At 36.2% G+C, this 24,320-nt stretch overlaps 3 protein-coding genes across 6 annotated transcripts; 2 read left to right on the forward strand and 1 right to left on the reverse strand.

The window, feature by feature from the left end:
• Nucleotides 1-216: 216 nt before the first annotated feature.
• On the forward strand, nt 217-4,732 carry LOC116115638 (probable mitochondrial-processing peptidase subunit beta, mitochondrial). Its single transcript, XM_031401776.1, has 9 exons — nt 217-877; nt 1,967-2,131; nt 2,240-2,377; nt 2,466-2,617; nt 2,733-2,841; nt 3,514-3,612; nt 3,961-4,026; nt 4,261-4,368; nt 4,503-4,732. Exons 1-9 carry the CDS (start codon nt 359-361, stop codon nt 4,587-4,589), a joined length of 1,443 nt encoding a protein of 480 aa, XP_031257636.1. The 5' UTR covers nt 217-358; the 3' UTR covers nt 4,590-4,732.
• Nucleotides 4,733-5,466: 734 nt separating this feature from the next.
• On the forward strand, nt 5,467-8,784 carry LOC116115634 (biotin carboxyl carrier protein of acetyl-CoA carboxylase 2, chloroplastic-like). Of its 2 annotated transcripts, none has more exons than XM_031401770.1 (7): nt 5,467-6,187; nt 6,936-6,989; nt 7,077-7,231; nt 7,332-7,653; nt 7,810-7,881; nt 8,267-8,332; nt 8,427-8,784. In XM_031401770.1, the coding sequence occupies exons 1-7, from the start codon at nt 5,999-6,001 to the stop codon at nt 8,448-8,450; spliced, it is 882 nt and encodes a 293-aa protein (XP_031257630.1). In that variant the 5' UTR covers nt 5,467-5,998; the 3' UTR covers nt 8,451-8,784. The 2 variants fall into 2 exon arrangements, with proteins under 2 accessions (XP_031257630.1, XP_031257631.1); XM_031401771.1 differs by having other exon boundaries at nt 5,470-6,157; nt 8,427-8,781.
• Nucleotides 8,785-10,346: 1,562 nt separating this feature from the next.
• LOC116115618 (sister chromatid cohesion protein SCC2) lies at nt 10,347-23,725 on the reverse strand. Of its 3 annotated transcripts, none has more exons than XM_031401750.1 (28): nt 23,287-23,725; nt 22,279-22,374; nt 20,405-20,663; nt 20,232-20,328; nt 19,873-20,129; nt 19,277-19,384; nt 18,996-19,107; nt 18,648-18,744; nt 18,361-18,547; nt 17,819-18,250; nt 17,207-17,739; nt 16,920-17,130; nt 16,791-16,841; nt 16,524-16,682; nt 16,242-16,409; nt 15,007-15,306; nt 14,765-14,917; nt 14,164-14,333; nt 13,686-13,794; nt 13,209-13,376; nt 13,015-13,119; nt 12,714-12,944; nt 12,344-12,477; nt 11,972-12,265; nt 11,461-11,893; nt 11,179-11,271; nt 10,926-11,051; nt 10,347-10,824 (listed from the first exon to the last, which is right to left on the reverse strand). In XM_031401750.1, the coding sequence occupies exons 1-28, from the start codon at nt 23,565-23,567 to the stop codon at nt 10,612-10,614; spliced, it is 5,577 nt and encodes a 1,858-aa protein (XP_031257610.1). In that variant the 5' UTR covers nt 23,568-23,725; the 3' UTR covers nt 10,347-10,611. The 3 variants fall into 3 exon arrangements, with proteins under 3 accessions (XP_031257610.1, XP_031257609.1, XP_031257611.1); XM_031401749.1 differs by having other exon boundaries at nt 20,405-20,655; nt 22,265-22,374; XM_031401751.1 differs by having other exon boundaries at nt 20,405-20,655; nt 23,287-23,421.
• Nucleotides 23,726-24,320: the final 595 nt, after the last annotated feature.

Raw genomic sequence — 24,320 nt, forward strand, 5'->3', positions numbered from 1 at the left:
CACCCATCACTCTTTCACTCACCAAACCCTATAATTTCAGAGAGTGAAACCCCCAAAAAATCAGCCCGTAAACCAGAGCCAAAACGATGGCCTTTAAGCACCTCCTAACCCTAGCTCGTCGCTCTCACCGGCCCACTTCCTCTACTGTCCTCACCACCGTCCGATCCTCCTCCTCCGCCGCCCCTCTCGCTCCCTCCCCCCCCCCCCCCCGGCCTTTAAGCACCTCCTAACCCTAGCTCGTCGCTCTCACCGGCCCACTTCCTCTACTGTCCTCACCACCGTCCGATCCTCCTCCTCCGCCGCCCCTCTCGCTCACTCCCCCTCCTCCGCCCCTCCCTCCCCGCCGCCCCCCTCCGCCATGATCTACGACCGTCTTGCCGAATCCGTGAAGTCCAAACTCAAGCAGCTAGAGAACCCCGACGTGCGTTTCCTCAAATATGGATCCCCGCACCCGACTTTGACCTCTCACACGCACATCCTCTCGTCTCCCGAGACAAAGATCACGACTTTACCCAACGGACTTCGGGTTGCCACCGAGTCGAACCTTGCCGTTAAGACGGCGACCGTTGGGGTTTGGATCGATGCTGGGTCGAGGTTTGAGACGGACGAGACTAACGGCACAGCGCATTTCCTGGAGCACATGATATTTAAAGGGACGGAGAGGAGGACCGCTAGGGGTTTGGAGGAGGAGATCGAGAACATGGGGGGGCATTTGAATGCTTATACGAGTAGGGAACAGACGACTTATTATGCCAAGGTTTTGGATAAGGATGTGAACAGGGCGTTGGATATTTTAGCTGATATTTTGCAGAATTCGAAGTTTGAGCAGCCACGAATTTCTCGGGAGAGTGATGTGATTTTGAGAGAAATGGAGGAGGTTAGTGGATTTAATTTGATTGGTTTTGTTGATATTATTAGAATTTAGGATGATTTTGTTGACTAGAGTGTTCATAATGTATAAATTTTTGGTCTAGTTGATACTTTTTGAGTTTCAACAGTCGTACTTTGCTAAAGATTTAATTTTTGGAGATAGGGAGGAGGTCAATGTAGTTGCTTGATTGGTTTTGTTTGGTGATATAAGAATTTATGGTGTTTTGACATGTGTTGTTGTACTGGAGTTGATAGAATATATGTTTTAATAGTCTCATGAAGAGCTGTTGCTCATGTTTATGTTTGCTGTCATCCCAACTTTTGATCAACTGATCTAATTTAACTGAAATCATGGGTCAGTGTATTTAATTAATTTTGTTGATTTTATAATAATATAGGACAATTTACATATGACAATTGTTATTGTAAAGTATGAATACTGTTTCAGTTCTTGGTTTAGTTCATAGTTTATGTGTTTTAACATTCGCATGGTGTTCATGCTAATGTTTACTACTTGCTGTTGTTGTTGGGATTCAATTTTTGGTGAGTATGGTGTGTTCATGCTAAAGTGAGAGTTTCCCTAATTGATTTGGCTTTTGGAACACGTTTTTTTTTATTTTTAAAGGTTTTCATTGATAGTGTGAGAATTTAGTGTTAATCTGCCTGGGTGGTATTAATAATTGTTGCTAATTTTAAATGTGGGGTCTCTGAATGCTTTTGGAGTGTATATAAATTATATGCAGCTCTCCTTTATATGTATAAATCATTGTAATTTTGTGAGTTGTATGGTTTTTAAAATGTACCTAAGTGTTTGCTTGGTTTAATTGATTCATATTGAGATGGATGAAAACTTGGATGTTGCCATTTCATTTGGTTTTTAGTGGATAAATGGTGGTTGTTGATCTTGCCAATAATAGTATTTTTGTTACATGGCGTATAATGTTTGTTGTCGTTTTGTCTTATATGTAATCAATAGTGCGTTATTTTGTATGTTACGCGAAAATATTTTATGTAGTGCTTTCCCAGAAGTTTTTTTTTTTTTTTTTTTTTTTTTTTTTCTCATGTGGTAAATCATTCAATTATTTAATTGCTGCAGGTTGAGGGGCAAACCGAGGAAGTTATTTTTGACCATTTGCATGCAACTGCATTCCAGTACACTCCTTTAGGTAGAACTATTCTTGGACCTGCTCAGAACATCAAGGCAATTACCAAGGAGCATCTTCAGAGCTATATTCAAACACACTACACTGCTCCCAGAATGGTGCTGAGACAACTGATGAAGCTTTGTTATTTTTATGTTTATAGTTTGGTCTACAGAAATTATTTTAATGTTATGTTATATTCTCTTTAATCTTGAACTTCATTTTAGGTGATTGCTGCCTCTGGAGCTGTTAAGCATGAGGATATTGTGGAGCAAGTGAAGAAATTTTTCACAAAGTTATCATCTGAGCCAACTACTGCTTCTCAACTAGTTGCAAAAGAACCAGCAATTTTTACTGGTTCTGAGGTGGGAGTTATAGCTTGAAATACTGTCATTTATGTAGTAAATGTTCATCTCTAAAATGCTCCTTTTGAATATTGGTGGGGGAAATCAGGTTAGAATAATTGACGATGATATTCCTCTGGCACAATTTGCTGTTGCATTTGCTGGAGCATCTTGGACAGACCCAGATTCCATTGCCTTGATGGTAATGCAGGCTATGCTGGGTTCATGGAATAAAAGTTCAGTAGGCGGAAAGCACATGGGGTGAGTTTTTTACTGTTGCATGTAATGTATGAGTATTCTGATTTTAAATTTGTATGCTTCAATGTCTCCTTTTAGCGTATTCTTGTTTTGATAACTTCTGACAATTTTTTGACAGCTCTGAGCTGGCACAAAGAGTCGGCATTAATGAAATTGCGGAAAGTATGATGGCCTTTAACACCAACTATAAAGACACCGGTCTATTTGGTGTCTATGCAGTTGCTAAGGTGAGGTCACTTTCTTGAAAATTTTCTTCTTTTAAAGTGTCTATGCTCAAGTGTTGACTCAATTTTCTTTTTTCCCTTTGCATAACAATTTGAAATTGAAACAAATCTGAACATTTATTTGTTATTGACTTGCAGATTTTGTACACAAGTTTTTCTGAATTTTGTTAGCCATTGAGATAACAATATAAACTATTTTTGGCATTATATTAGTGTTACTCACATATTTGTGACTGTACTTTTCTTTTTCTCTCCCTTTTTTTTTCTTTTATTTTTCTTTTTATTTATTTTTATTTTTCTTTTTATTTTTATTTTATTTTATTTTTTTGTTGTGGAAAAGAAATTTATGTGGGAATTAAAATATTAAGTGTGATTAGTATTACCTACTTCCGTATGAATGAAACATTTACACATTCTCATTGCAAATTTATATGTAGCATACACAAAGCAAACCATTTTGTCTGAAATCTTATTGATCAATGGTTTAAGATTCTCAATGATTCTGTGGAGCAATTTTGTCAATACTTGTCTTTTAATTAATTGGCAGGTTCACATCTGCCTTTACAATCATTTATGTTCCTACAGTTCTGACTTTTTATATAAATTAGATCTCTTAGACAATATTCTTCCTATCACATTTTGATTGAGTTTAATTTCTTTTTGGTTTGTTTCCAGCCGGATTGCTTGGACGATTTAGCCTATGCAATAATGTATGAGACAACCAAGTTAGCTTACCGAGTTTCAGAAGCTGATGTCACTCGTGCACGTAATCAGGTAGTGTTTGATATTTTGCATCTTTGGATTTTAGATTTCAACTAAAACTTGGGCTTCGATGTTCTCAAATTTAGAGAAGCCTCAAGTTCAAATGATAATTGAAGTTAAATTTATGGTCTATTAGGCATAATCTTCTTTGTCTAAGTTAGGGATTATCTGTCATTGGACTATCATACGTGTTATCCTTTCTAATTTTCTTTCTCCTAGCAGATGCATGTTTGTATTTGTAAAATTTGTATAATGTGCATACTTCATATGTGATGTAACCTTATTCTCTGCTTCTCCTACGAGTGATTTTATCTATTTTTTTATGCTCATTCATGGCTCTTACTGGTATGTTCTCTGCAGTTGAAGTCATCCTTGTTGCTTCACATCGATGGAACAAGCCCTGTAGCTGAAGATATTGGACGTCAGGTATTTTTTTTCTTATTCATCTTGAGGCAATATATGAAGAAACAAGTCCGAAGAGCTTGTGGATTATTTGCTCTCTTCCTAGTTAGATTTACCAAGCTGTGATGGCTCTCTTTTTACTTGGTTGCATGAGCTGTTTCAGCAACTATCAAAACCACTAAGCAATTAAAAGGAACTTGTCATGATGTTGTGTCATTATCTATCTTCTGATTCAACTTGGTCTCCGTGTGCTTGCAGCTACTTACATATGGTCGTAGAATCCCGTTTGCTGAATTGTTTGCTAGAATTGATGCTGTTGATGCAAGCACAATCAAACGCGCAGCCAACAGATTTATTTATGATAGGGTAGGAACTATTTTCTCACCTATCCTCTTATCACATGCTATAATGAAGAAAAAAGATTTAACCATTGAATAGTATTCTTTTGAGATGAAAATTTGCTTGTCAAAGTGGGGTTGTTAACTTTGCGTTTTTTGCAGGATATTGCAATCGCCGCAATGGGACCCATCCAGGGTTTGCCCGACTACAACTGGTTCAGACGCAGAACCTACTGGAACCGATACTAGATTATCTTTCTACTTTTATTTACTGCAGCTTTACCTTCTTGGCCGGTTGCAAACATTTTTTATTGTTGCATTTTTACACAATCAATGTCCTTGGAGAGGCTTCAGGGCTGGCTTTTTTAATTAATTTTTTTCTTAGGCACTTGCTTCTGTAACTTTATAATTGTTCAGAAATAAGTAAGCTGTCTACAAGAGGCTCTCTGATTTTCAAGGGAAAAATTTCATTGCTTTGAGCTGTAATGTGCAAAATAATACACCTTTTTGTTGATACTTTGAGCTGCATCTCAACCTTCTTTGCTCAGCAGCCATTGATCTTAGTGTTGCGTGCATTTATTCCCCAACAACTGGCTTCCAAGTTAGGTTCCATTTATAGTTTGGGGTAAAGTTACGCAAAAGTTGACTGGACTATAATCTAATTATGGTTGAGACAGTGGTTATCCTCCGGTAAAATAACATTGTTTCTACAAATTAACCATCGGTAACTATTGTGATTCAGTTGATTGGATCCACGATACGTTATGCCCCTGTAATTTTTCTCTGCTGGGTTTCATTTGATCTTTATAGTTTATAGTTGCTCAAATTAAGGCCAATATTCTATCTTTATAAAGGTGGTTGAACCAACTCAACTAGATGCGGCAATTTCATCAACGCCCTTTTTGTTGATGTGTGCTTCCTGTCTTTCTTTTCTATCGATTGATTTGACTTTCTATCACCAAAGCATGAAGAAATAGGAACATTTAAAGCTCATTTTCTGGTTGAAATTCTTGGTTCCTATCCCAAACTTTAAAAATATTATATATCACGTGTAAATACGTAAATATCAAAATATTATTAGTTGCCTCATGCTTCATATAAATTACGTATTTATTAAATAAATGAAAAAAAAGCTCCAATTTCTATTTTCTCTAGTGGGATCCGATTACAACAAAGCAACCCAATTGTCTTTAGATGAGCTGAGTTGTAGTGGTGGCAGCCATCTTTGTGCAGATCTCTGATCTAACCTAGACTATCAGAAGCACACCTGGCACAAACCCGACAACGCCGTCTCATTTTATCTTTCACTTTCATTTAGTCTGTGTTGTTTTATTAATAAAAACCCAAACCCCCATATGTGTTATTGTTGTTGAAGTTAGTTAAAAACACTATTCCCATGTTGTCTTCGCCCCTTTCATTGGAAATATCGAAACTCTCTTAATACTCTTTCATTTTTTTTTTTTTAAATTTTCATTTATTTTATTTTTTTCTTTGTTCTCATCGCCACATTTCTCAATCTCCTCCTCTACATATCTCCAACTCCAACCCCTTCACAACTACACAAACCAAAGTATAAAGTAGAGACATTTTCTGTGTTTGTGTTTTTCTGGATCTGTTTTCATTCCTTTTTGGGTCCTAAAAAACACACACTTTATTCAATGGCTTCCATCTCTGTTCCTTGTCCTAAGATCTCTGTTGCTGGTGCCACTGGATCACAACAACAAAGCCAAAAGCAATTGAAAGTTGTTTCATTTCACAATGCTTCCAAGTCCAACCCTTCATTGTCATTTGCTTCTTCTGCTTTTTCTGGGCTTCAGGTAATGCAGGAGTTTGATTTGTCTTTCTCGGTTTGTTTTTCGTTTCAATTATTGTAAAAAATTATTTTATTTTGAGGGTTTTTTAGTTTTTTAGTAAAATATTGTGAATTGCCTCTCTGGGTTTGCTAGTTGTGGAAAGTTTAGCTAAAAGTCTTTCATGTTATTATGGCATTGTGTTGACATTTTTGTTACTCTTTGCAAAGAAATAATATATTAAGGCTAGACAAAAATAATCTTTATTTGATATATATAGTATAGCATATAATCTCTACAGTTCAAAAAAAGGTGTATTGGTTTGATCAATTAGTGTTTAAAAAATTGTGTCACTATTTATGTATCATGCCTCTATAACGAGAGATTACAATATTGAAAATTTTGGAAGTTTTCATGGTTCAAATCTGGTTTTTCATATGGACAATATACATAGAGTTTGAATATCTGGTGTTGTGAGCTGATCTCAATCTGGGTATGATGCATCTGCAGTTATAAGTACTCTATATATATCTATGTAGGGGACAGTTTTGGATTAAAATGATTTTTGATGATTCTAAGTAAGGCTAGCAAAAGTGCTGTTACCACTGATTTTTGTTCTCACCTAGTGTTTGAATCTCATATAGTCTGTTATCTACGGGTTCAGATTTTTGGTGGGTGAAAAGATTTCAATATACATATTTCTTGCTCTTTTCTATTAAGTATGCTCTTTGTACTCTGTATAGACTATTGTCATGGCAAATCACCTGCATCTCTGATTGTTCATCAAATTGTTTGATTTTTGTAGAGCTCTAGCAGGAAGCAGTCTGCTCTCTGGACAGCACATGCCAAGCTTAATGAGGTGAGTTGTTTTCTGGAAGTTGAAAATTTGTAGGATTTGAATAGAAAACATTGTCAGCATATGCTAAACGTAACTATTAATTCTAAGGTTATTGCCGAGAAGCCTTCAAACTGTGCTCCAGTAAATGACAAGCCCAAGTCTGAAGTTCCATCATCGGAAGGAAAAGTCGAATCTGCGGAAAAAAAAATTCCTGATGCATCAGCAATTGCAGCATTCATTACTCAAGTATCAGACCTCGTCAAGTAAGTTGAAGAGTCTTAATTTCTAGGCGTCATCCATGTTTATTAGTTTATGCAAAATATATATCAGTTCATTGGAGTTGATATTGTCTTCCATGATCAGGCTTGTGGATTCAAGAGATATTATGGAGCTTCAAATGAAGCAATCCGACTGTGAGCTGATAATCAGGAAAAAAGAAGCTTTGCAGCAACCAGCACCTGTTGTCTCAATGCCACCTGCTATGCCCCATTTAATGTATGCGCAGCCTCCACCTGCAGCCCCTGCTTCCCCTCCTGCTGCTGCTGCAAGCCCTGCTGCTTCTGCACCAGCACCTGCTTTACCTGCACCACCAAAGCCAGCCCAATCATCTCACCCACCACTGAAATGCCCCATGGCTGGTACCTTTTATCGAAGCCCGGCACCTGGTGAACCACCATTTATTAAGGTAAGGTCTTGTGTTAGTAAGCCTACCCTATAAGAGTTAATATGCAAAATCAGAGTGGATCTTAATTCGGTCATTAAGTATAAATTATCTTTCGTCAATAATTTCTGAATGAAATGATTCTTTTCGCCCCCTGTAATACTTATTTTTAATCTCCAGGTTGGAGATAAGGTGCAGAAAGGTCAAGTCATTTGCATCATTGAGGCCATGAAATTGATGAATGAAATTGAGGTATATTCTCTTTTCCTCTCCCTTCATGTCGTACTACTTTTTCCTCCTAATTTTTAATTTTTTTTTATATTTCTATTTCGATGTGCGGATTACTTCTTTTCCATTGCCATATCCCACATTGTGTTTCATTCTATCCCAGAAATTTGCCAAATCTCTCTCCCAATCACGCCATCAAATGTTTGTCACATATTGGCTATTATCAAAGTTAGGAAAATATTGAAATGCTATCTCTTAATTTCTCTTGTTTTGTTGAGTTCATGTTTGGCCAAAGATTAGACCTTGCTTCTCTAGTATTCTTTTACATAATGCAAAGATGTTTGCTTAGGCGACTTGATGTAATATAAATCATTAATACTCATTTGAAATTATCGTTATTGTTTCTCAGGCTGATCAATCTGGGACTGTAGCTGAGGTATTAGCAGACGATGGAAAACCAGTCAGCGTAGACACGGTATTACTCTCTCTCTCTCCCTCTTTCCCCTTTTCTCCGTCTCTCTTTCATATCTAAACGTTTAAAACTTTTCTCTTGTATTTTTCCACTGCAGCCTCTTTTTGTTATTGTACCCTGAAACAATTGGCAAGTGCCTTCATCGAACATGGTGGGATAACAAACTGTATCCCGAGGTTTAATCATAATAGGGTTCTCAAATATCTCTAGTCTTGCTGCAAAATCACTCTGTAATCTTTAATTTAATCAACTTTTGTTGAATTTGGTGGGAGTAAAGGTCGTTATAATTTTATTATAAATGTTTGATGTTTAAGAAGTAAACATAAATTTAAAATGTAGAAGATTTGAGTTGTTATGGACATTGTTGATGCTAGTTTAAGTCCGTTTCTTTTCTCTTTTATTTTGTTGGGTAGCGAAAGCTTCATTGCCGCCTTATATCTATGTTATGTAAAACATGCCACTTTATTTTTATATATTCTGATTCTCATCTTCAGGGAAAGATGAGAATTTGTCAGAAGGCAGAACGACATTTTTTCCCACCCAAGGTTTGACGAAACAACTCTTTCCCACCCATTGTCTGTTAATTTTAACTGAAGGACAGAATGGTAAATTTAAAAAACAGTCAAGAGGGTAATAATATCATTTTATCCCCTACATATAAACTTAGAAAATCCTTGCCCCCATCCCACCGCCCCAAAATCCTCCACCTCCAAAACCCATCGGCCTTCACTATGCCGTCACCAAGTGAGAATGTTTACGCCACCTCAATGCGTGCTCGATTGAGCAAGCTCCTGTCGACTGTTTTCTCCTCTCGCTGTCACTGTTTGGTAGTCCCTCAATGCGATAGTGCGGGATAGTTGGTGCACATGTTGACTGTCTCTCCACACGCCGGCAGCCCCTCACTGTGACAGTGCTCGATTGTTGGCGCGCTTGCCTTTCGCCACTGTTCGAATCGCACTTAGCTGAGTGCAATTTTAACTAATTTGCACTCGGCCAGATGCGAATTGGTCGGAATCGCACCTAGCCAAGCGCGAATCCATCCGACTATTGTTTTTTTAGTTTTTAAAATTTTTATTTGAATGATGTGTGTTGATTTGAATAAGGGTTGAGATCTTGTGTTGATTTGTGTGAGAAGACTGTGGTGAGAAGGTTGGGTGCTATTTCGACTAATTCGCACTCGGCCAAGTGCAAATCATCAATGAGTGCGATTGAGAAAGTATCGTTTTAAAACTTGAAAACTTGATGGGTGAGAAAGTGTCATTTCACCAAACCTTGGGTGAGAACATGTTCTGCCTGATCAAAATTCAAAATTATCAAACAATTAATCTTACGAATTAGTCAAATTCTTAGTAAAAATCGCATTTCTATTTCGTTTTAAATTTCCGAGACGAAGAAGGTAAAGAGAAATATAGAGCAAAGGTCGAGGATGTATGTGATGCTTGTTATATATTACAATTGTGATAATTCTCATTTCTATTTGTGAATTGTGATATCATAAAATCAAGAGTCACGAGTCACGACTTCTAATGTAGCCAGATCAAAGGTTTAAATTTTCTAAACCAAACTTGATAGAAGAGGTTCAAAATTAAAAAGCACAAAATATATAAAGTTAAGTAGCATTGAAACATATTTAAAGAAGAGGCAAGTGAAATTTACGAGATCCAGTTTGTCATAATATGTCAATAATGAAAACAAAAATTATAGATTGCGCATCAAATCTATGCACCGAATGACATGACAAAATCTTAACCATTGATTAATATTAATTGATAATGAATCAACGATCAAGATTTTACCACATCATTCGATGCACAGATTCGGTGCGCAACCTTCGATGACTGTAAAATTACTCTAATGAAAAACCAAATTTCAACAATACGAGATCAAAATCAAATGATCAAATGCGTTTTGGTGAAAATATGAAAGGTGATAAAGATGATTTCATATCGCATTTGAGCCACCACTAATACATTTCTTCCAAAAAATTACAATCTTAATACGTGATGGGAAACCAATCTAAAAAACAACAGGGTTGAATTTCATATAAAGAAAGAATGCATATAATGACTCTAATGCCAGGCGAATTACATATTGGAAACAGATTCAGAAAACACTCGGTTTCCTAACAGACCCAATAAATTTCCAGGCTGCGCCGTGTTTTCCTCCTCCTGTTTTCCACATTTCTATTCTTTTCCTTACTTTTTCATCCTATCCTGTATCTATTCCTATAATGTACATGTTAGCCTAGAGGTTATGTACTTACAACTACCATCCCTCCCTGCCTATCTCCTTCTATAGCTGTTACCTTTTCGGCCACTATTATTCATCCTCCGAACTCCAACTCCATATTCTTCGTCACTATAACCATCTTCATCATCCATACCAGTCATTCGTCCAGATCTTGGCCCTTTTCTGGGCGTAGGTCGCTTCCTTTTGATGTTTGCTGTGTAAACCGAGTAGTCAACAGTATCTTCCTTTAAAGCATTTTTGAATTCCTGGGTGGTGACAGAACATGGTAAGAAATGATACACAGAGAGATCAGTAAGTACTGTTGGACCAATAAAAAAAAGATATATACGCTCCCCAATCTTCTTACCTGGTATCTCTGTATAAATTCTTGATAAGTAGATGGTAAGGTGACACGTATATCACTGATGTCAAAGGCAATGCTCTGTCTAGAAAGGATTTCTCCAGGTTTTTGGACTTCAGTCGGAGAATATGCCTGGTTTATAAGTAAACATGTCAGATAACATAAGTTCGTAGTTGGATTATCAAAAAAAAAATAAAATAAAGAAAAAAGAGTAAAGACTCTCATACTGAAAAACGGCCCATAGAATTTTATGCTTTACCTGACACCGGGCATCATTCAGACTATACACAATCTTTAGGTGCCTCTTCAGCTTCAGCAGTAGTTGCAAAGCAGTAGCAGCAATCGAGTCAATCTGAAAACCACCCCAGTGAACCCAATGTCAAAAATTCAAGATATAACTGGGCAAAAATAATGTGCTATACAAGTGTAAGCAAAGATTTCTATGTTATAAACCCGCTCTTTCCAGGGCATAATATAAGCATAGATTTGAATTCTTTTTTCTCTATAATTTTCAAAACTTCAGTTTTGTTACATGCAGTACCTGGATTTTCTGTAGATCCTCTTCAGATATTCTACAAGATTCAACTGAAATTGTATCATGCATCTTTGCCTCCATTGGTGGAGTATGATGTGAGATTGTCTGAACAATGGGCTCTGGTTGAATTGTCCCATTCAAGTCAATTGATGTCATTTGATAGAAAATAGGCTCAGCAGCTGGCTCTTCCTTCATCGTCCCATTCAAATCCATTGCAGTGATATGATTGTAAACACGCTGATATGACTCCTGTTGAAACATTCCATTCTCATGCGTAGTCTTCTGTGCATCTCTTTGTAACAAACCTGTACTCATGGCTTTCATATTTGCCTCGAGTGTGCCAGCCCGAACTTGTATAATTCGATTTATAGTATAGATTAAGTAAAGGGGTTCATCAGGTAATGTGAATGGGAGCAAAGCAAGGACTTCTGTGCAGTATCTGTAAAGAGAACCAACTTTTGAAGTCATTTTTCACAACTGACATAAAAGAATTTTAAGATTGGCAATTAAAACTCACATCAAAAAAGGGATAACTGAATTATCCAAGCTAAGATTATCATATTTTCGGATAATAGATGACATAAATTTGTTCCTCGAATTCCTGTTTCCACGAATAAGCTTATAAATTCGAGAAACTCCAAGCCTGGCTTGGCTTAGAGAGCCACCATCAGATTTCCCTTTCATATTTCCTGCAGCCTTGGACTGGAACTTTTGGTTTAGACTGTCCGGAGAACCACCACCAAGGGACTGAATGAAAAGAAATGACATCTGAAGGCCATCCCCCAGACGGCTTTCGAAGAAAGCAGGGTACCTGAAATGAGGTTTTTTGTTAGAAAGCATAAAGTAATAGACAGGATAGAGAAACACCAGAAGCATCTGAGGAGTGTACTTTTCATTCATATTCATCAGTAAATGATGCGCCAACTTCGAGTTCACCTCCTGAGGATCTGTTTCAAGGGCTATTAGGTATGGAACACAAGTAATAGGATGAACAAGACCTTGGCGTAGCACAACTTCCACTATCTACAATGACAACATAAAAACTTAAAACTCAATTAAATAATAATAGCACAAAGCATGCCAAATATAACCACAGACCTAATTTCTCAAGTATCAACCATCTAATAACCACGGACTAAAACCTATGGCCAGGTTCATAGTGTTCTTCCTTATCGTAGAAAAGAGATCCTAGAATAATAATAATAATAATAATAATAATAATAATAATAATATAATAAAAACTAACCCTAGCTTCTCACCTTGACAGCAGACTGGCGAATTTGTTCATTAGCATCCAAGCATCTTCCCAAAATCTTATCCCAGTACAACTGAACTATACCTCCACAGATGTTAGTATCACCAGCACCAGCAGCAACTGGCACACTGCCATCTTCTGCCGCATATTGAACTTCACTATTACTGACTTTATCTGTTTCCATTTGACTTTCCGCATCAAGTAGATATTCATACACATTTTGCAATGCTTGCATCTGGTCAACAGAGTGAGTTGAGAACTTATTGAATGAAAAGAATATATCAAAAGGGATGGTATGTCTTTACCTTAAGACGGATATGAGAAGAAGGTGCTAATGTTGCCTCTAATATCTTCCCAATGTCCTTCTCCAACATATACTCAGGCCTAGCAATCAAAACAAAGCCTAAAGCCTACAAAAATCCCATTAAAAAAAAAAATTGAATACGGCAAATATAAAAGCAATATTTATATGAACAAAGTAGAGCACAAAAGAGCATACCTGCAAAGATCTAACCTTTACACTAAAATCGTCCATTTGAAGGTATCTTTTGAACAAACTAAGACTGCTACCAACATCAAATTTTTTGTCATTTGAGGTACTTAACAAAAAATTCCCATAACGGATGAGCGATCCAAGACAAAAAAGAGACCGCCCCACTTGCTGAAACTGATGGGAAGAAAAGGAGGAAAAACAATCTCAACATACAATTTGATTCAGTACATAGTTTCTTTATCAGACAAAATAAAAGATGTAGGAAGTATATGATGACCATGACCAAACAAGTTTGTAAGACAAAATACTAAAAAAATCTGCAACCAAATGATATGCATCAGGATTTTAACATGGCATTCCTCGATAAAAAAGCATTGAGGAAATAGAAGTTGGTAGCACTGATGTCAGATACTAACAAAGTTGATGCAGAGAATAAAAAGAATCAATGAAACAAATATATTCAACCTTGATAAACCAACTAACCTGATTGCTGTCAGACTTCTGGCCATCCAAATACTTGAAAAAAACCTGAATAAGATATGCAATAACACTCGAACTTTTTCCTGATACTTTACTCACAGAGCACAGGCACCTATGTAAGAAAACAATAAAGCCTCATAAGAAATTATGAAACTATGGATAAGATTATTTTCTGAAGGGATGGAACACATGACAGCTTGAAAAAAATTGGTCAGATGCTAATTCACACCAACCACTGGCCTGTACGCATCACATGCACACACACAGCCCAAGATTGGAAAATAAATAGATGAAAGAGTTCACAGTTTCTCTCCATATACGACCAATTAAAAAAGCTTGTAATTGTTAGCAAAAAGTTTAAACCTTGAAGAATTGGAAATTTCTCATGCAAACAAAACAATTTGCACATACACATGCTGAAGTCACTGCAACAAATTAACTGCCAACTGCAATCAGTAAAAGAGAGAGAAGCTGAACCTACTTTATGCAAGCATGGACAACACTCAAAAAAGAATGTCGTACAATCATGTTCTTCAAGTCTTGTTCAAGTTCTTCAATCAGACTTTGAGGTAACTTTCGAATCAAGGGCAGGACAGAATTAATTATGAAAATAATACTCTCCAGAAACTGTGCAACAACTCGGTTATCAACCTGGACAAAAGTAAAATTCAATTAAGGTCAGCCACTGCTCCCAACAGTTGAGAATTTGCAAATGTAGTTGCTTATGACGGCAATATCAAGAAAGTGAAAATTGGAAGAAATAGAGACATAGAATTCTCTTGCATGAATTCCCATTAAATACTTTCAAGAAATCCTCTTGGCTATGCCATCAAGAAGATTGTTTAGATTAAAACCACCAAAGAAATATTGCAAGGGAATAGCAAGGTGCCATTATTCTTCAAACATAAGCAATTCTGTATAAATTTAATTCAACCCAACAAACCAAAAGCATTAAAAAAGAAACTTGAGTTTGCCTAAACAAATAACTTTTTCCCACACACATACACACACACCTATCCTGATTCATTTCATAGAAACAATGCCATCAAATATAAATCATAGTAAGATAGAATTGAGATAACCTGACTCTTTAGATATGGTTGTAAAGTGATGACAAATTGTGAGGGGTCAGAATCCGGAGCACAAAGTGTAGGATCCACAACACAAAATGCATGCAAGGCCAACACATAAGGAAGCGTACGATTCTCCACTCCCTCACTATTCATTTCCTCTACCTGGCCATGTACAAGTTTCTCAACACAAATTTTAAAAATAAACAAAGCCAAGTCCCAAAAAGTACTGTATGAACAAGCTAAGAAAATACCTGCAATATTTTTTCCAATAAGCACTTGCACATTAATTCACATCGTCTACGTACTGATGCAAGATAAACAGGGTTGATCCCAGCAGCTTTAGCTGACTGTGGAAAAAAATCAAGGGCCAAGTTGCGCTTAATGACAGTGACAAGAAGCTGATTATTTGGCATTCCCCTTAACACTTCAACAATCTGCTCAGTCTTCTTAGCAACCTCCAATGGAACAGAACTACCATCTCCAAAATACTGAGTCTGCAATCCAGAAGGTTCCTCAAACCAGAACTCATAAAATGTCTTGCAGACAAGATCCTGTAGAAAAGCAAAGAGTAAATATTAGGAACAAGTGTCAGGGAACCAACATTTCATACAGAATTTGATGCTTACTGTTGTGTAAGCAAGATGCCAATAATTTATCATCTCATAGTCTAATAAGTTTCTTGTGAGCCAATTTAACAACTCCATGGAACTTCCCAGTGTAAAAAGATCACTAAGGGAAGAGCAATCCAGAAAATTTAGTACAAACCCATATAGTAAGGTACTTGATAAGCTCACAGAAAGCCATCAGCTTATTCCCCCCTAAACCAAGCAATCTGTACAACTGTACACAACAGTTTGCTTAGACCACAGATCTGTGCTACGAAAGTAAAATCTGTCCTATTCCCCTACTAAAGCTATTGAATCCATGTATTTGAAATTTTGCCTCATACAGAATTTTACACTAATAAAAAAATTTTGCTCTTAATTTGTAAAATTTCAGCAGCAAAGGAAGAGGAGAGACTTCAGAGAGCAAAATTGGTTTATTGGGTATTTTTCCATTTCCTTTTCTGCAAATTGAGGGCAGTCGAAACAACTGAATCCCAATATAAATGTGAAAGATACAGACATAAAAAATAATGCGAAAATTTTGTGTTCTGGAGCCATTCTGAAAAGATTTCAGATTTCTGAGCCTTGCCCTCTTGCTCCAGCTCTGGTCCAGATTCCTTATATACGATATAAAGTACAAACTTCTCTCTTATGTCACAAAACATACTCATCACAAATGAAAATTAATTTTAACTTTGATTGGTCAGCACTAGGAAGACAAAACCATTATCTCAACATTGTTTGCCAAGAAGTAAAACAGAATCATTTCAGGTAGCAATATATCTACAAGATCATAAGAAACGATCTACACAGGAAGCAAAGAGTAAATTATTTAGCAATACAATTGTAAAATCACATGGACATCAATGGTTCTGAGTTACCTGAATACTTGATTCATCATCGCTAACACGAGAAATGATCTCATTGCAAGCAGTTGTAAATCCAGAGAAGTTAGTATTTGAAGTGCACATATCTCGGATGATTTTGATTGCTCTTTTCCGGACACTCACTCCTGTATCTTTTATCCTCTCTGCTACTTTCTCAAAATACTGCCACATAACCCAAAGTTTTTTGGTGAACAATGCAATAGTGATTAATAACTTCAATCTACCATCAAAATGTTCCAACAAAATATAAGGATGTATACAGTTGATTAAACAAACCTTCAAACCAACATCGGGATGTGAAGCAATATGCCGGCCAACAAGTTCCAATGCTGCCTCTCTTACTGATATTGCTGAGTCACAAAATCTTCCTTCAACAGCTAATTGTACACGTTTATCACACAACACCTCAGGATCAGCTTCCACAATTATACTAACCTGCTCCCCATCACATAAAATAAAGGGAAAAAGTAAAGGAGATTCAGTACCATCAGCACATTCATTTTCCAATAAAATATTTAACTTAAGAAGAAACATTTCCATTACCGCTCGTAAAGCCTTAGCCCTGATTATAGGAGAATTTTCCCTTAAGCTAGCCTGGAGACAAATCATTAAGTAAGAGTAAATATTATCTTAACTAGTAAATAATTAAAAAAAAAAAAAAAAATCACTCACAAGAAGCACTTGAAGAATCTTATCAAAGCCTCTAGAGAAAGAATTATTTTGCCCTAGTGCTAAAGTGATCTTCTTGATGGAGTCCCTTGTCAACAAGGATGAAACAGTTCCAGATTGACGCACTATTGCTTTAGATTTCATTCTAGCAAGAGAGTACATGGGCTTTTGTTGAGATTTTGGGTCATCCTTGTACCATAGGCACACATAAAACCTGCAGATAAATGATCTTCCCTTTAGTATCAATGCAAACACAATCCTGCGATGAAAAAGCTTTGTTCAGTATGTACCAACGAACAAAGAGGTTAATATCATCAGCAGAGACAACATCTTGAAGGTAATTCAAGAGCATCTGTTGAACAATTTCAAGTTTTGTAATTGTATCAGAAGCTTCAGAATTGTTTTCCGACTGATTCTGACTCTTTTTTCCATCATCCTTGCACTGTGACTTGCAGTATGATTGTAATACTAGAAGTTGATTCCGGCAGAGACAAAACTGACAGTACCAACCACGATTGGGTACTTCATGTTCTCTTACCCCCATGCAGTCAGAATGAAAAAGTCTCTGACAAACTTGACATACAAACAACTTTTTTTCAACTCTTCCATCCAAACAAATAGAACATGCATCTTTAGCGTAATTCTTGTCCACATTATCCTCCTCAATCAGTTCCTGTAATATCCAGAATCTGTCCCTACTGCAGAGGACAGCTTCCTGCTTCAACCTGGTAGCAATGGTACCAAGAAGGTCAATGGCCATTGATCGTGCTGAGATGTCTTTGGATTTCAGTCCAGCATTCTGAAGCAGTAAGACACAAAGAACCTGCAAATGATAGTTCCTTAGAATAGAAAAACTAAAATGCAAATACTAAATAACATAATATAGTTTATATGTATCTCACCTCCAGAATAGGAGCAGAAGCAGGATATTCTGGTAAATTCAATGTTGTCAGTAAATCCATGACAAGATTCTCCATCATTACTTTCAGCTCATTGGCATCCTGAGTTTTTACACTTGTAAAGCGCTGAAGAACACGCGTCCAGAAAAGACAGCATGTCTCTGTTGCTGCTTCATGACATTTGGTGGGATAAATAGCATCAATTGAAACTTCCAAGATGGAATTACCACTCGATGCTTTCCTGAAAGCTTCAGGGAGGTTTGCGCTACTGTGAACCAACTGAATCAGCAATGCAGTAACCATCTGAATCTGCCTCTGTTCCTCATCAGGCAGGTGATACGTTCTCAATGCTCGCTTAGAGGATGGTAACTTCCAAAGAAGCTGAAGTATTTCATCTATCACATACGTTCGATGCTGAGTGTATGAGTAGAATATCTGCAGAACCATCGGCAAAAAATATGAGATTGGAAAAACAGCATTACAGCATGACCACATATTTATTATGTATGCACACAAGTTGGTATATATCCATTATAGAATTTTACCCCGCTTATTAAACCAATAGCCTTTAACTGCAAGAGCTGGATATTGTCCACCAAAAATGTTGTAAAGCTTGTCTTCACCAGTTGTAAAATGCAACTATCAGATAATTTCTCTATCAACAACAGATCCTTGAGTAAACCAAGAATAGTGCAGAGCTTCTGAAGTATGGAATTCATAGCACCAGAGACCCTGAAAAGGCAAAAATATAAACAATAAGAAATCTGACTTCTAATAAACTAAAAAAGTTAAATATTCAATGTGTATAGAAACAGCATATTGATAAGCACACTTGTTCAAAGCAGATTTCTTCACTTTGACAGTCTTGATACTGCGTCTTCTCTTGCTAGACGAACCAAAGTCAGCATCAAATTCTTCATCTTCATCAGCTGGAAAACAGATTGTAGAATACGTACTCAGTAGGAAAAAACTGAAAGTAAATTGCAGAATTCTAAAACAAAACATGGTTGCTTCAATATCAAATAGCAGAAAAGAAGGCCCAAAAAACGCAAAAAGAGGTAATAATCTATACACAAATGGATCTAGAGATAATATGATATATTCAGAACACACAAAAGCAAAAGACATAGGAATTCGAAAACAGAGAAATTCAGCTTCTTGGAAAAATCAGAATGCCAACCTTCAAATGCTCCATTTTCACTTGGTTTATGCAGAGCACGGTATGTTGGATCATAAGCTGACATAACATCTGTTATTTGATGCCTCGAGAACTCCAAAATCCTTTCAATGATCTGGTAGAGTCATAGTATAATCCATCATCATGGTTTATAGATCAGAGAGAATCACAATAAGGCATAGTAACATAAAGAAAGTAAATTAGCAGGTAAATATAAGTAAAGCACTACTGAATTTAACCAAAAAAAAAAAAAAAAAGAAAAAAAGAAAAAGTAAAGGGTGTACCTCTTCCTTGTAAAGCTGCTTTGGCATTTGATCATGAGCCATTACTGCTAAAGCTGCATGAATCGATTCCAGGGCACAAAAGACCGTTGCAACTGCACCTGAATCTTGCTGAAAAATTTTCACCATAATATATTAGGAACAAATATAATCAATTTATTAAGTAAATTGAATCAGTGTATTGTAATATCAATGAGATGAAATTAATGTAACAGCCTGTTACATCTCAAACTAATTGATATCATTAAAAGAAAAAATAAATATTTAAGAAGGCAGTGATATCGCAATTACAGAACTAAAAACTTCACAAAATATTGGCATGAAGTAAATATGTGTGAGTTATCAAAAAAGACAGCTTAGGCGAAGAGTTGGATGCTAGAACATACAACACCATTATCTGAGTCTCTGACAGGCATGTGCCATGGAAAGGGAAGCAAGTAAACTATCATCTAAATAAACACAGAAATCATTTTTAAATATTTCCAATCTTCAAGTGACAACCCAGAACCAGAAGAATGGATGTTGTGCTAAACCATTTTGAAGAAATGATAATCACAAACCAGCAGAACAACTAACAAAAAGTGATCAGAGTAACTTACATGCTCTCGTTCATCAATTGACAAACCTTCTGCTCGATGTATTTGATGATCAAGGACCTGTAATAGTCTCACAAGAATATCTACTGAAACCAAATGTAGAAGCTTCTTTGCACGTACGGACATTATTTCATTTACAAGCATTCTAATGTCAGCAACAGGTAAAGATAACCACTCAGGTTCATTCTGATCATCAGTGGGAGTTGTAGCTCTGCCACAAAAGTCCTCCAACATCTCACAGAAGCTCTCAACGGCAGCATCTAAAAAGAAACAACATAATGATATTTATCAAAATATAAGGGGGGAGGATCCAGAGAGAGAGTACAATAAGACAAATGAAACAGAGAACCAAGAAGACCAACCTCGAAGCTCAGTAGGATCTCGTTGAGCTGATGAAGAGAAGTCATTACCAGCTCTCTTCTTGACTTTTGGTTTCCTGGAAGATGATGTGGATATTTCCTGCAATATCAACTTCTATATTAGCTAGACAGATTTAAAATCAATCACCAACTGGAAAAGCAAACTGTATACACACGTTTACAAGAACACGGTTGAGCTGGTGATTCTGAGATTCATTATAATCCCTTTGGAAACCACTTGTTAAAGGTACACTTGCTTGAAAGTCTTTCCTTTCAAAAACAGCAGGACCAGAACTTGTAACAGGTACACTTGTCTGATAGTCTTTCCTTTCAAAAACAACCGGACCAGAACTTGTAACAGGTACACTTGTCCGAGAGTCTTTCCTTTCAAAAACAGCACGACCAGAGACTTGCTCCTTAATTTGACCTGAGAAACTTGAACAATGCAATAAACAATAAGCACAGCAACTGCTAAGATCATTTAATAAGTAACAGTACACCACAAAGGGAGGGGAGAAGGCACATGCATAAATAACAAACATAGCAACAAGACTATTATAATTATAGAATTTGTAAATTCCTGCTTAAGTAGGTTAACAATGAAACAATTTGATTCCATCAGAACCTCAACACTCACAGTAATATATACCTTCGGCAACAGCAACAAACTATGTACTAAGTTGGAAATATAATAGAAAGGTGGGCCTGGATGGGAAAAAAAAGAATGTATCTACCCATGCAAAGCTCTTTAAAGATAAATAATGAGTCAAAGCTCAGGCTGATTCCATTCAAAAGTCTGCTCAGAAGCCAAAACAAAACCCCTTGGAGTAGTCTTTGATAGATTACTGTCAACTATAGCAGATACATAATATGAATAACTGATGGAAACTGTGATTAAATAACTAGGCATAAGAGGATGTTGCATGTAGCACAAAAAGTAGCATGTTTACATGCATAAGGATGTGTAAAATAAACCTGTTTCCATCAATCTTGCAACCCAACACCAAAGCCAAGATGGCCCGTTCGACCACTAACATCAATCTAGATGAATTGGGGTATGATTTGCTAATATTCCAAATCTCCAAAGAGAAACTAATTTAAATAGAGCTGAATAATTAGAACGAATTATGAAGCAAACCACTATAACTCATTTAAAATGAAGGCATGATTGGGTTGTGAGCACTTGTAACAAAATGTACAAAAGGACTTCACCTAATCCATTGACAAGAACGATATGTGTAGTTTCCCACAAGTAAATCATTTTTACCAACCTTCTTGCATTTCTTCATACATAAAATTTTATAAAAAACAAAAATTCTCCTAACCAGCATTGTTATTCACAAGAACAGGTTACTCAATCATACATGTTTTTTGATTGCTCAACAATTTTCATTGTAAATAATAATCCATTTCATAACCATATTAGAACATACCCTTTTACATGGCAACTGCATAATTAAAATGATAAATTCTAGATAACTTCGGTAAATTGATGGTAATTAGTAATCCATTTGTACCTCTAGTTTTTTTCAAAACCCATAGACTTATATATCCAACAGAACAACTCCCTTTTGGCAACTTGTCATAAGCTGCCACTAATCTTCATCCATGTCCTCAATTGAAAAAGTGACAGCTTAATGCAGATACTACATAAGTTAAAAAAAATTATCCCTTGCAAAATTTAAAATAAATTTTAATGTTAAAGTGCTTCCCTCATTAAACTATCAATAAAGATTAGCTCACAACCCAATCTTACAAACTTTTTTGGGGTGACATCTCGCAATTGGTCAGCTCGTAATTAAGCAGACAGGACCTATTACGAGCTAACCAATTGCGAGCTATCATGTCGGGGTTATGAGAGAAAGTTTGTGAGATTGGATTGTAAGTGTAGTTTTTCCCTAAAACTATATCAGAATAAGGGGACATTGGTCTAGTCCATCAAATGTAATTATACTTAATGTAGCATCAGACAATGTACTAGGTTAGGACAAATTAAAAAAAGAAAAACACAGAGCAACCGAGTATACTTTGTTTACCAGGAGTGACATACTCAAAAGCTTCAGCATCACATTGGAGAACTTGGTTGTGAAGTTCTAAGGGCTCCACATAGCTACACGAAACTGGATTTAGCTGGTCTCTAAGATGCCTACAAAAGAAAGAGAGAGAGAGAGAGAGAGACAAATGAAACCATACATTAAAGAAAACCACTACTCTGCCAGTAATTTTCTACAGAAATCGCATAATATACACATGCTTAGTTCATCCATCAATATAATAAATCAAATTTTGTCTAAATAGTACTTCCAAACAGTTGTTCCAAGAAATCGATAACTGCAATCAAGCTTATGTTTCTCAATTCATATCCTTACTTAACATTATGGTCAAAACTTTACATTTAAATTTGAAAACACTAAGAAGCAAATTCAAATACAGTAGAAATTCAAACTCATAGGATTTACACTACAGAAACAAACAAATAAAATCAATTACACTGAAGCATACACAGTTCAAAAAGGAAACATGTCGCCTCAGTTCAAAAATAAAAAGTTTGCAATTCTGACTTGCTCATAATTAAGCTGCTTAAACAAAGCATAAACATGACATCACACAAAGCATTGATAACACTGAATTTTACACTAAAATACTAACTAACGAACCAGTTATGGTCAAACTTTTGCATCCAAATTCAAAAAGAACTTTGTAGCAATTCAAATACAGTCAAAATTCAAACTCGTAGTAACTTAGGACTTAAATTTTAAAATTAAATTAAAAAAAAAAAAAAAAGACGTTTAACTTTCAAATTGCTAGTTTTAATACTAAAACACAAATAATTCACGCACAACAATAAAACGAACTTAAAATTACAAATTCAAACTATATACCAGTCAACACTTAAACTCGTCATAATTTACACTAAAGAAACAAATAAGCAAACAAAAATAATTTACAGTTTCAGAATCAAACACATCGCCTAAACTTCTTCTTCCAAAAAAAAAAGTCTAAAGTTTAGCTTGCTTATTATTTGCACTAAATTAAAAAGAAAAAACTCAACACTTACAAATAAGAAACATCGGTTTCGCGAAGCAGATCAGCAATTCGACTGGACTGAGCGAGAATCTCGGGACGATTCAACGACCTATAACTACCATAACTACCAGTACTCACTTCATCGAACAGACAGAGGTCCGGATCCGTCGCGCCACAGAAGACCTGAAGCGACGGCAACGGCAAGCACGGAGCTACTTCGGAGTGTATGGTGTTGGACAGTCCGATGCCCCAGGAGGCCGGGCCCGCACCTGAGCCCGAGCCCGAAGCTGAATTACTTGTAAAGCTGCTCATCGATTAAGTAATTAACCGGTGAGTCGGCGAGTTGCAGAGGAAAAGCATGAAGAGCGAGGGGTCGGAGGGGAATTTGGGGGGAATTAGGGCGAATTTGAGAGAGGGAGAGTTTTGAGCCCTAGAGGAAAAATGAAAATGATAGAAACAAATGGCGGGGAAAATTATTTTTAGCTAGATTTTTGGGGAAGGATACAAGATTGGGTTTTGTAGGTCTGAAAAAAATGTCTGCGATTAAGGAACTTACCAAAATAACCCTGGTCCTTGAGTATTTTGTAATTTTTATTTTTATTTTTGAGTTATTTATATAATTATTATAGGGGAGGAATATGTGCAACACAGCACATTTTTTCAAAATTATTTTATGATTTGGGTGAATTTGATTAATTTGTAATTTCCATTGATTTTGAAAATAGACATGTTTCTATTAACTTTAAGAATTTCAACTAATTTTCAAATTAATTCACTTTTTACATTACACCAGTCGAATCTGACATAAATGCCCCTGTAATCTCGTCTAAAATCTAAATGTATTTTTAATTTTTATGTAATATATTTAAATCTTGAATTTACTAAAATGCCCTTGGATTTGGCTGCGCAGAGTCTATGACAAGTTAAGCACCTGACTTGAGCTTCCTTGGTAAGCTTCAGCCTCAAAGGCAAAAAAATTTTGTGAACATGTTCCCTGTATTTTATTTACTTTCATCTAGACCCGAAGTTACATTGCTACTTCTCAATTATACAACTTGGTCGTGG

This window comes from Pistacia vera, unplaced genomic scaffold, assembly GCF_008641045.1.
Source record: "Pistacia vera cultivar Batoury unplaced genomic scaffold, PisVer_v2 Contig749, whole genome shotgun sequence".
Lineage (NCBI taxonomy): Eukaryota > Viridiplantae > Streptophyta > Magnoliopsida > Sapindales > Anacardiaceae > Pistacia > Pistacia vera.

Coding starts and splice junctions, on each gene's coding strand:
- LOC116115638 (XM_031401776.1), top strand. CDS start 359: ATGATCTACGACCGTCTTGCCGAATCCGTGAAGTCCAAACTCAAGCAG. Junction 2,378..2,465: donor CAATTTTTACTGGTTCTGAG/GTGGGAGTTATA, acceptor GGGGGAAATCAG/GTTAGAATAATTGACGATGA. Junction 4,027..4,260: donor CTGAAGATATTGGACGTCAG/GTATTTTTTTTC, acceptor GTGTGCTTGCAG/CTACTTACATATGGTCGTAG.
- LOC116115634 (XM_031401770.1), top strand. CDS start 5,999: ATGGCTTCCATCTCTGTTCCTTGTCCTAAGATCTCTGTTGCTGGTGCC. Junction 6,188..6,935: donor AGTTTGATTTGTCTTTCTCG/GTTTGTTTTTCG, acceptor TGATTTTTGTAG/AGCTCTAGCAGGAAGCAGTC. Junction 6,990..7,076: donor CACATGCCAAGCTTAATGAG/GTGAGTTGTTTT, acceptor ATTAATTCTAAG/GTTATTGCCGAGAAGCCTTC.
- LOC116115618 (XM_031401749.1), bottom strand. CDS start 23,567: ATGAGCAGCTTTACAAGTAATTCAGCTTCGGGCTCGGGCTCAGGTGCG. Junction 15,307..16,241: donor ATGATGAATCAAGTATTCAG/GTAACTCAGAAC, acceptor GCTTTTCTACAG/GATCTTGTCTGCAAGACATT. Junction 12,945..13,014: donor CTTCTCATATCCGTCTTAAG/GTAAAGACATAC, acceptor TCTGTTGACCAG/ATGCAAGCATTGCAAAATGT.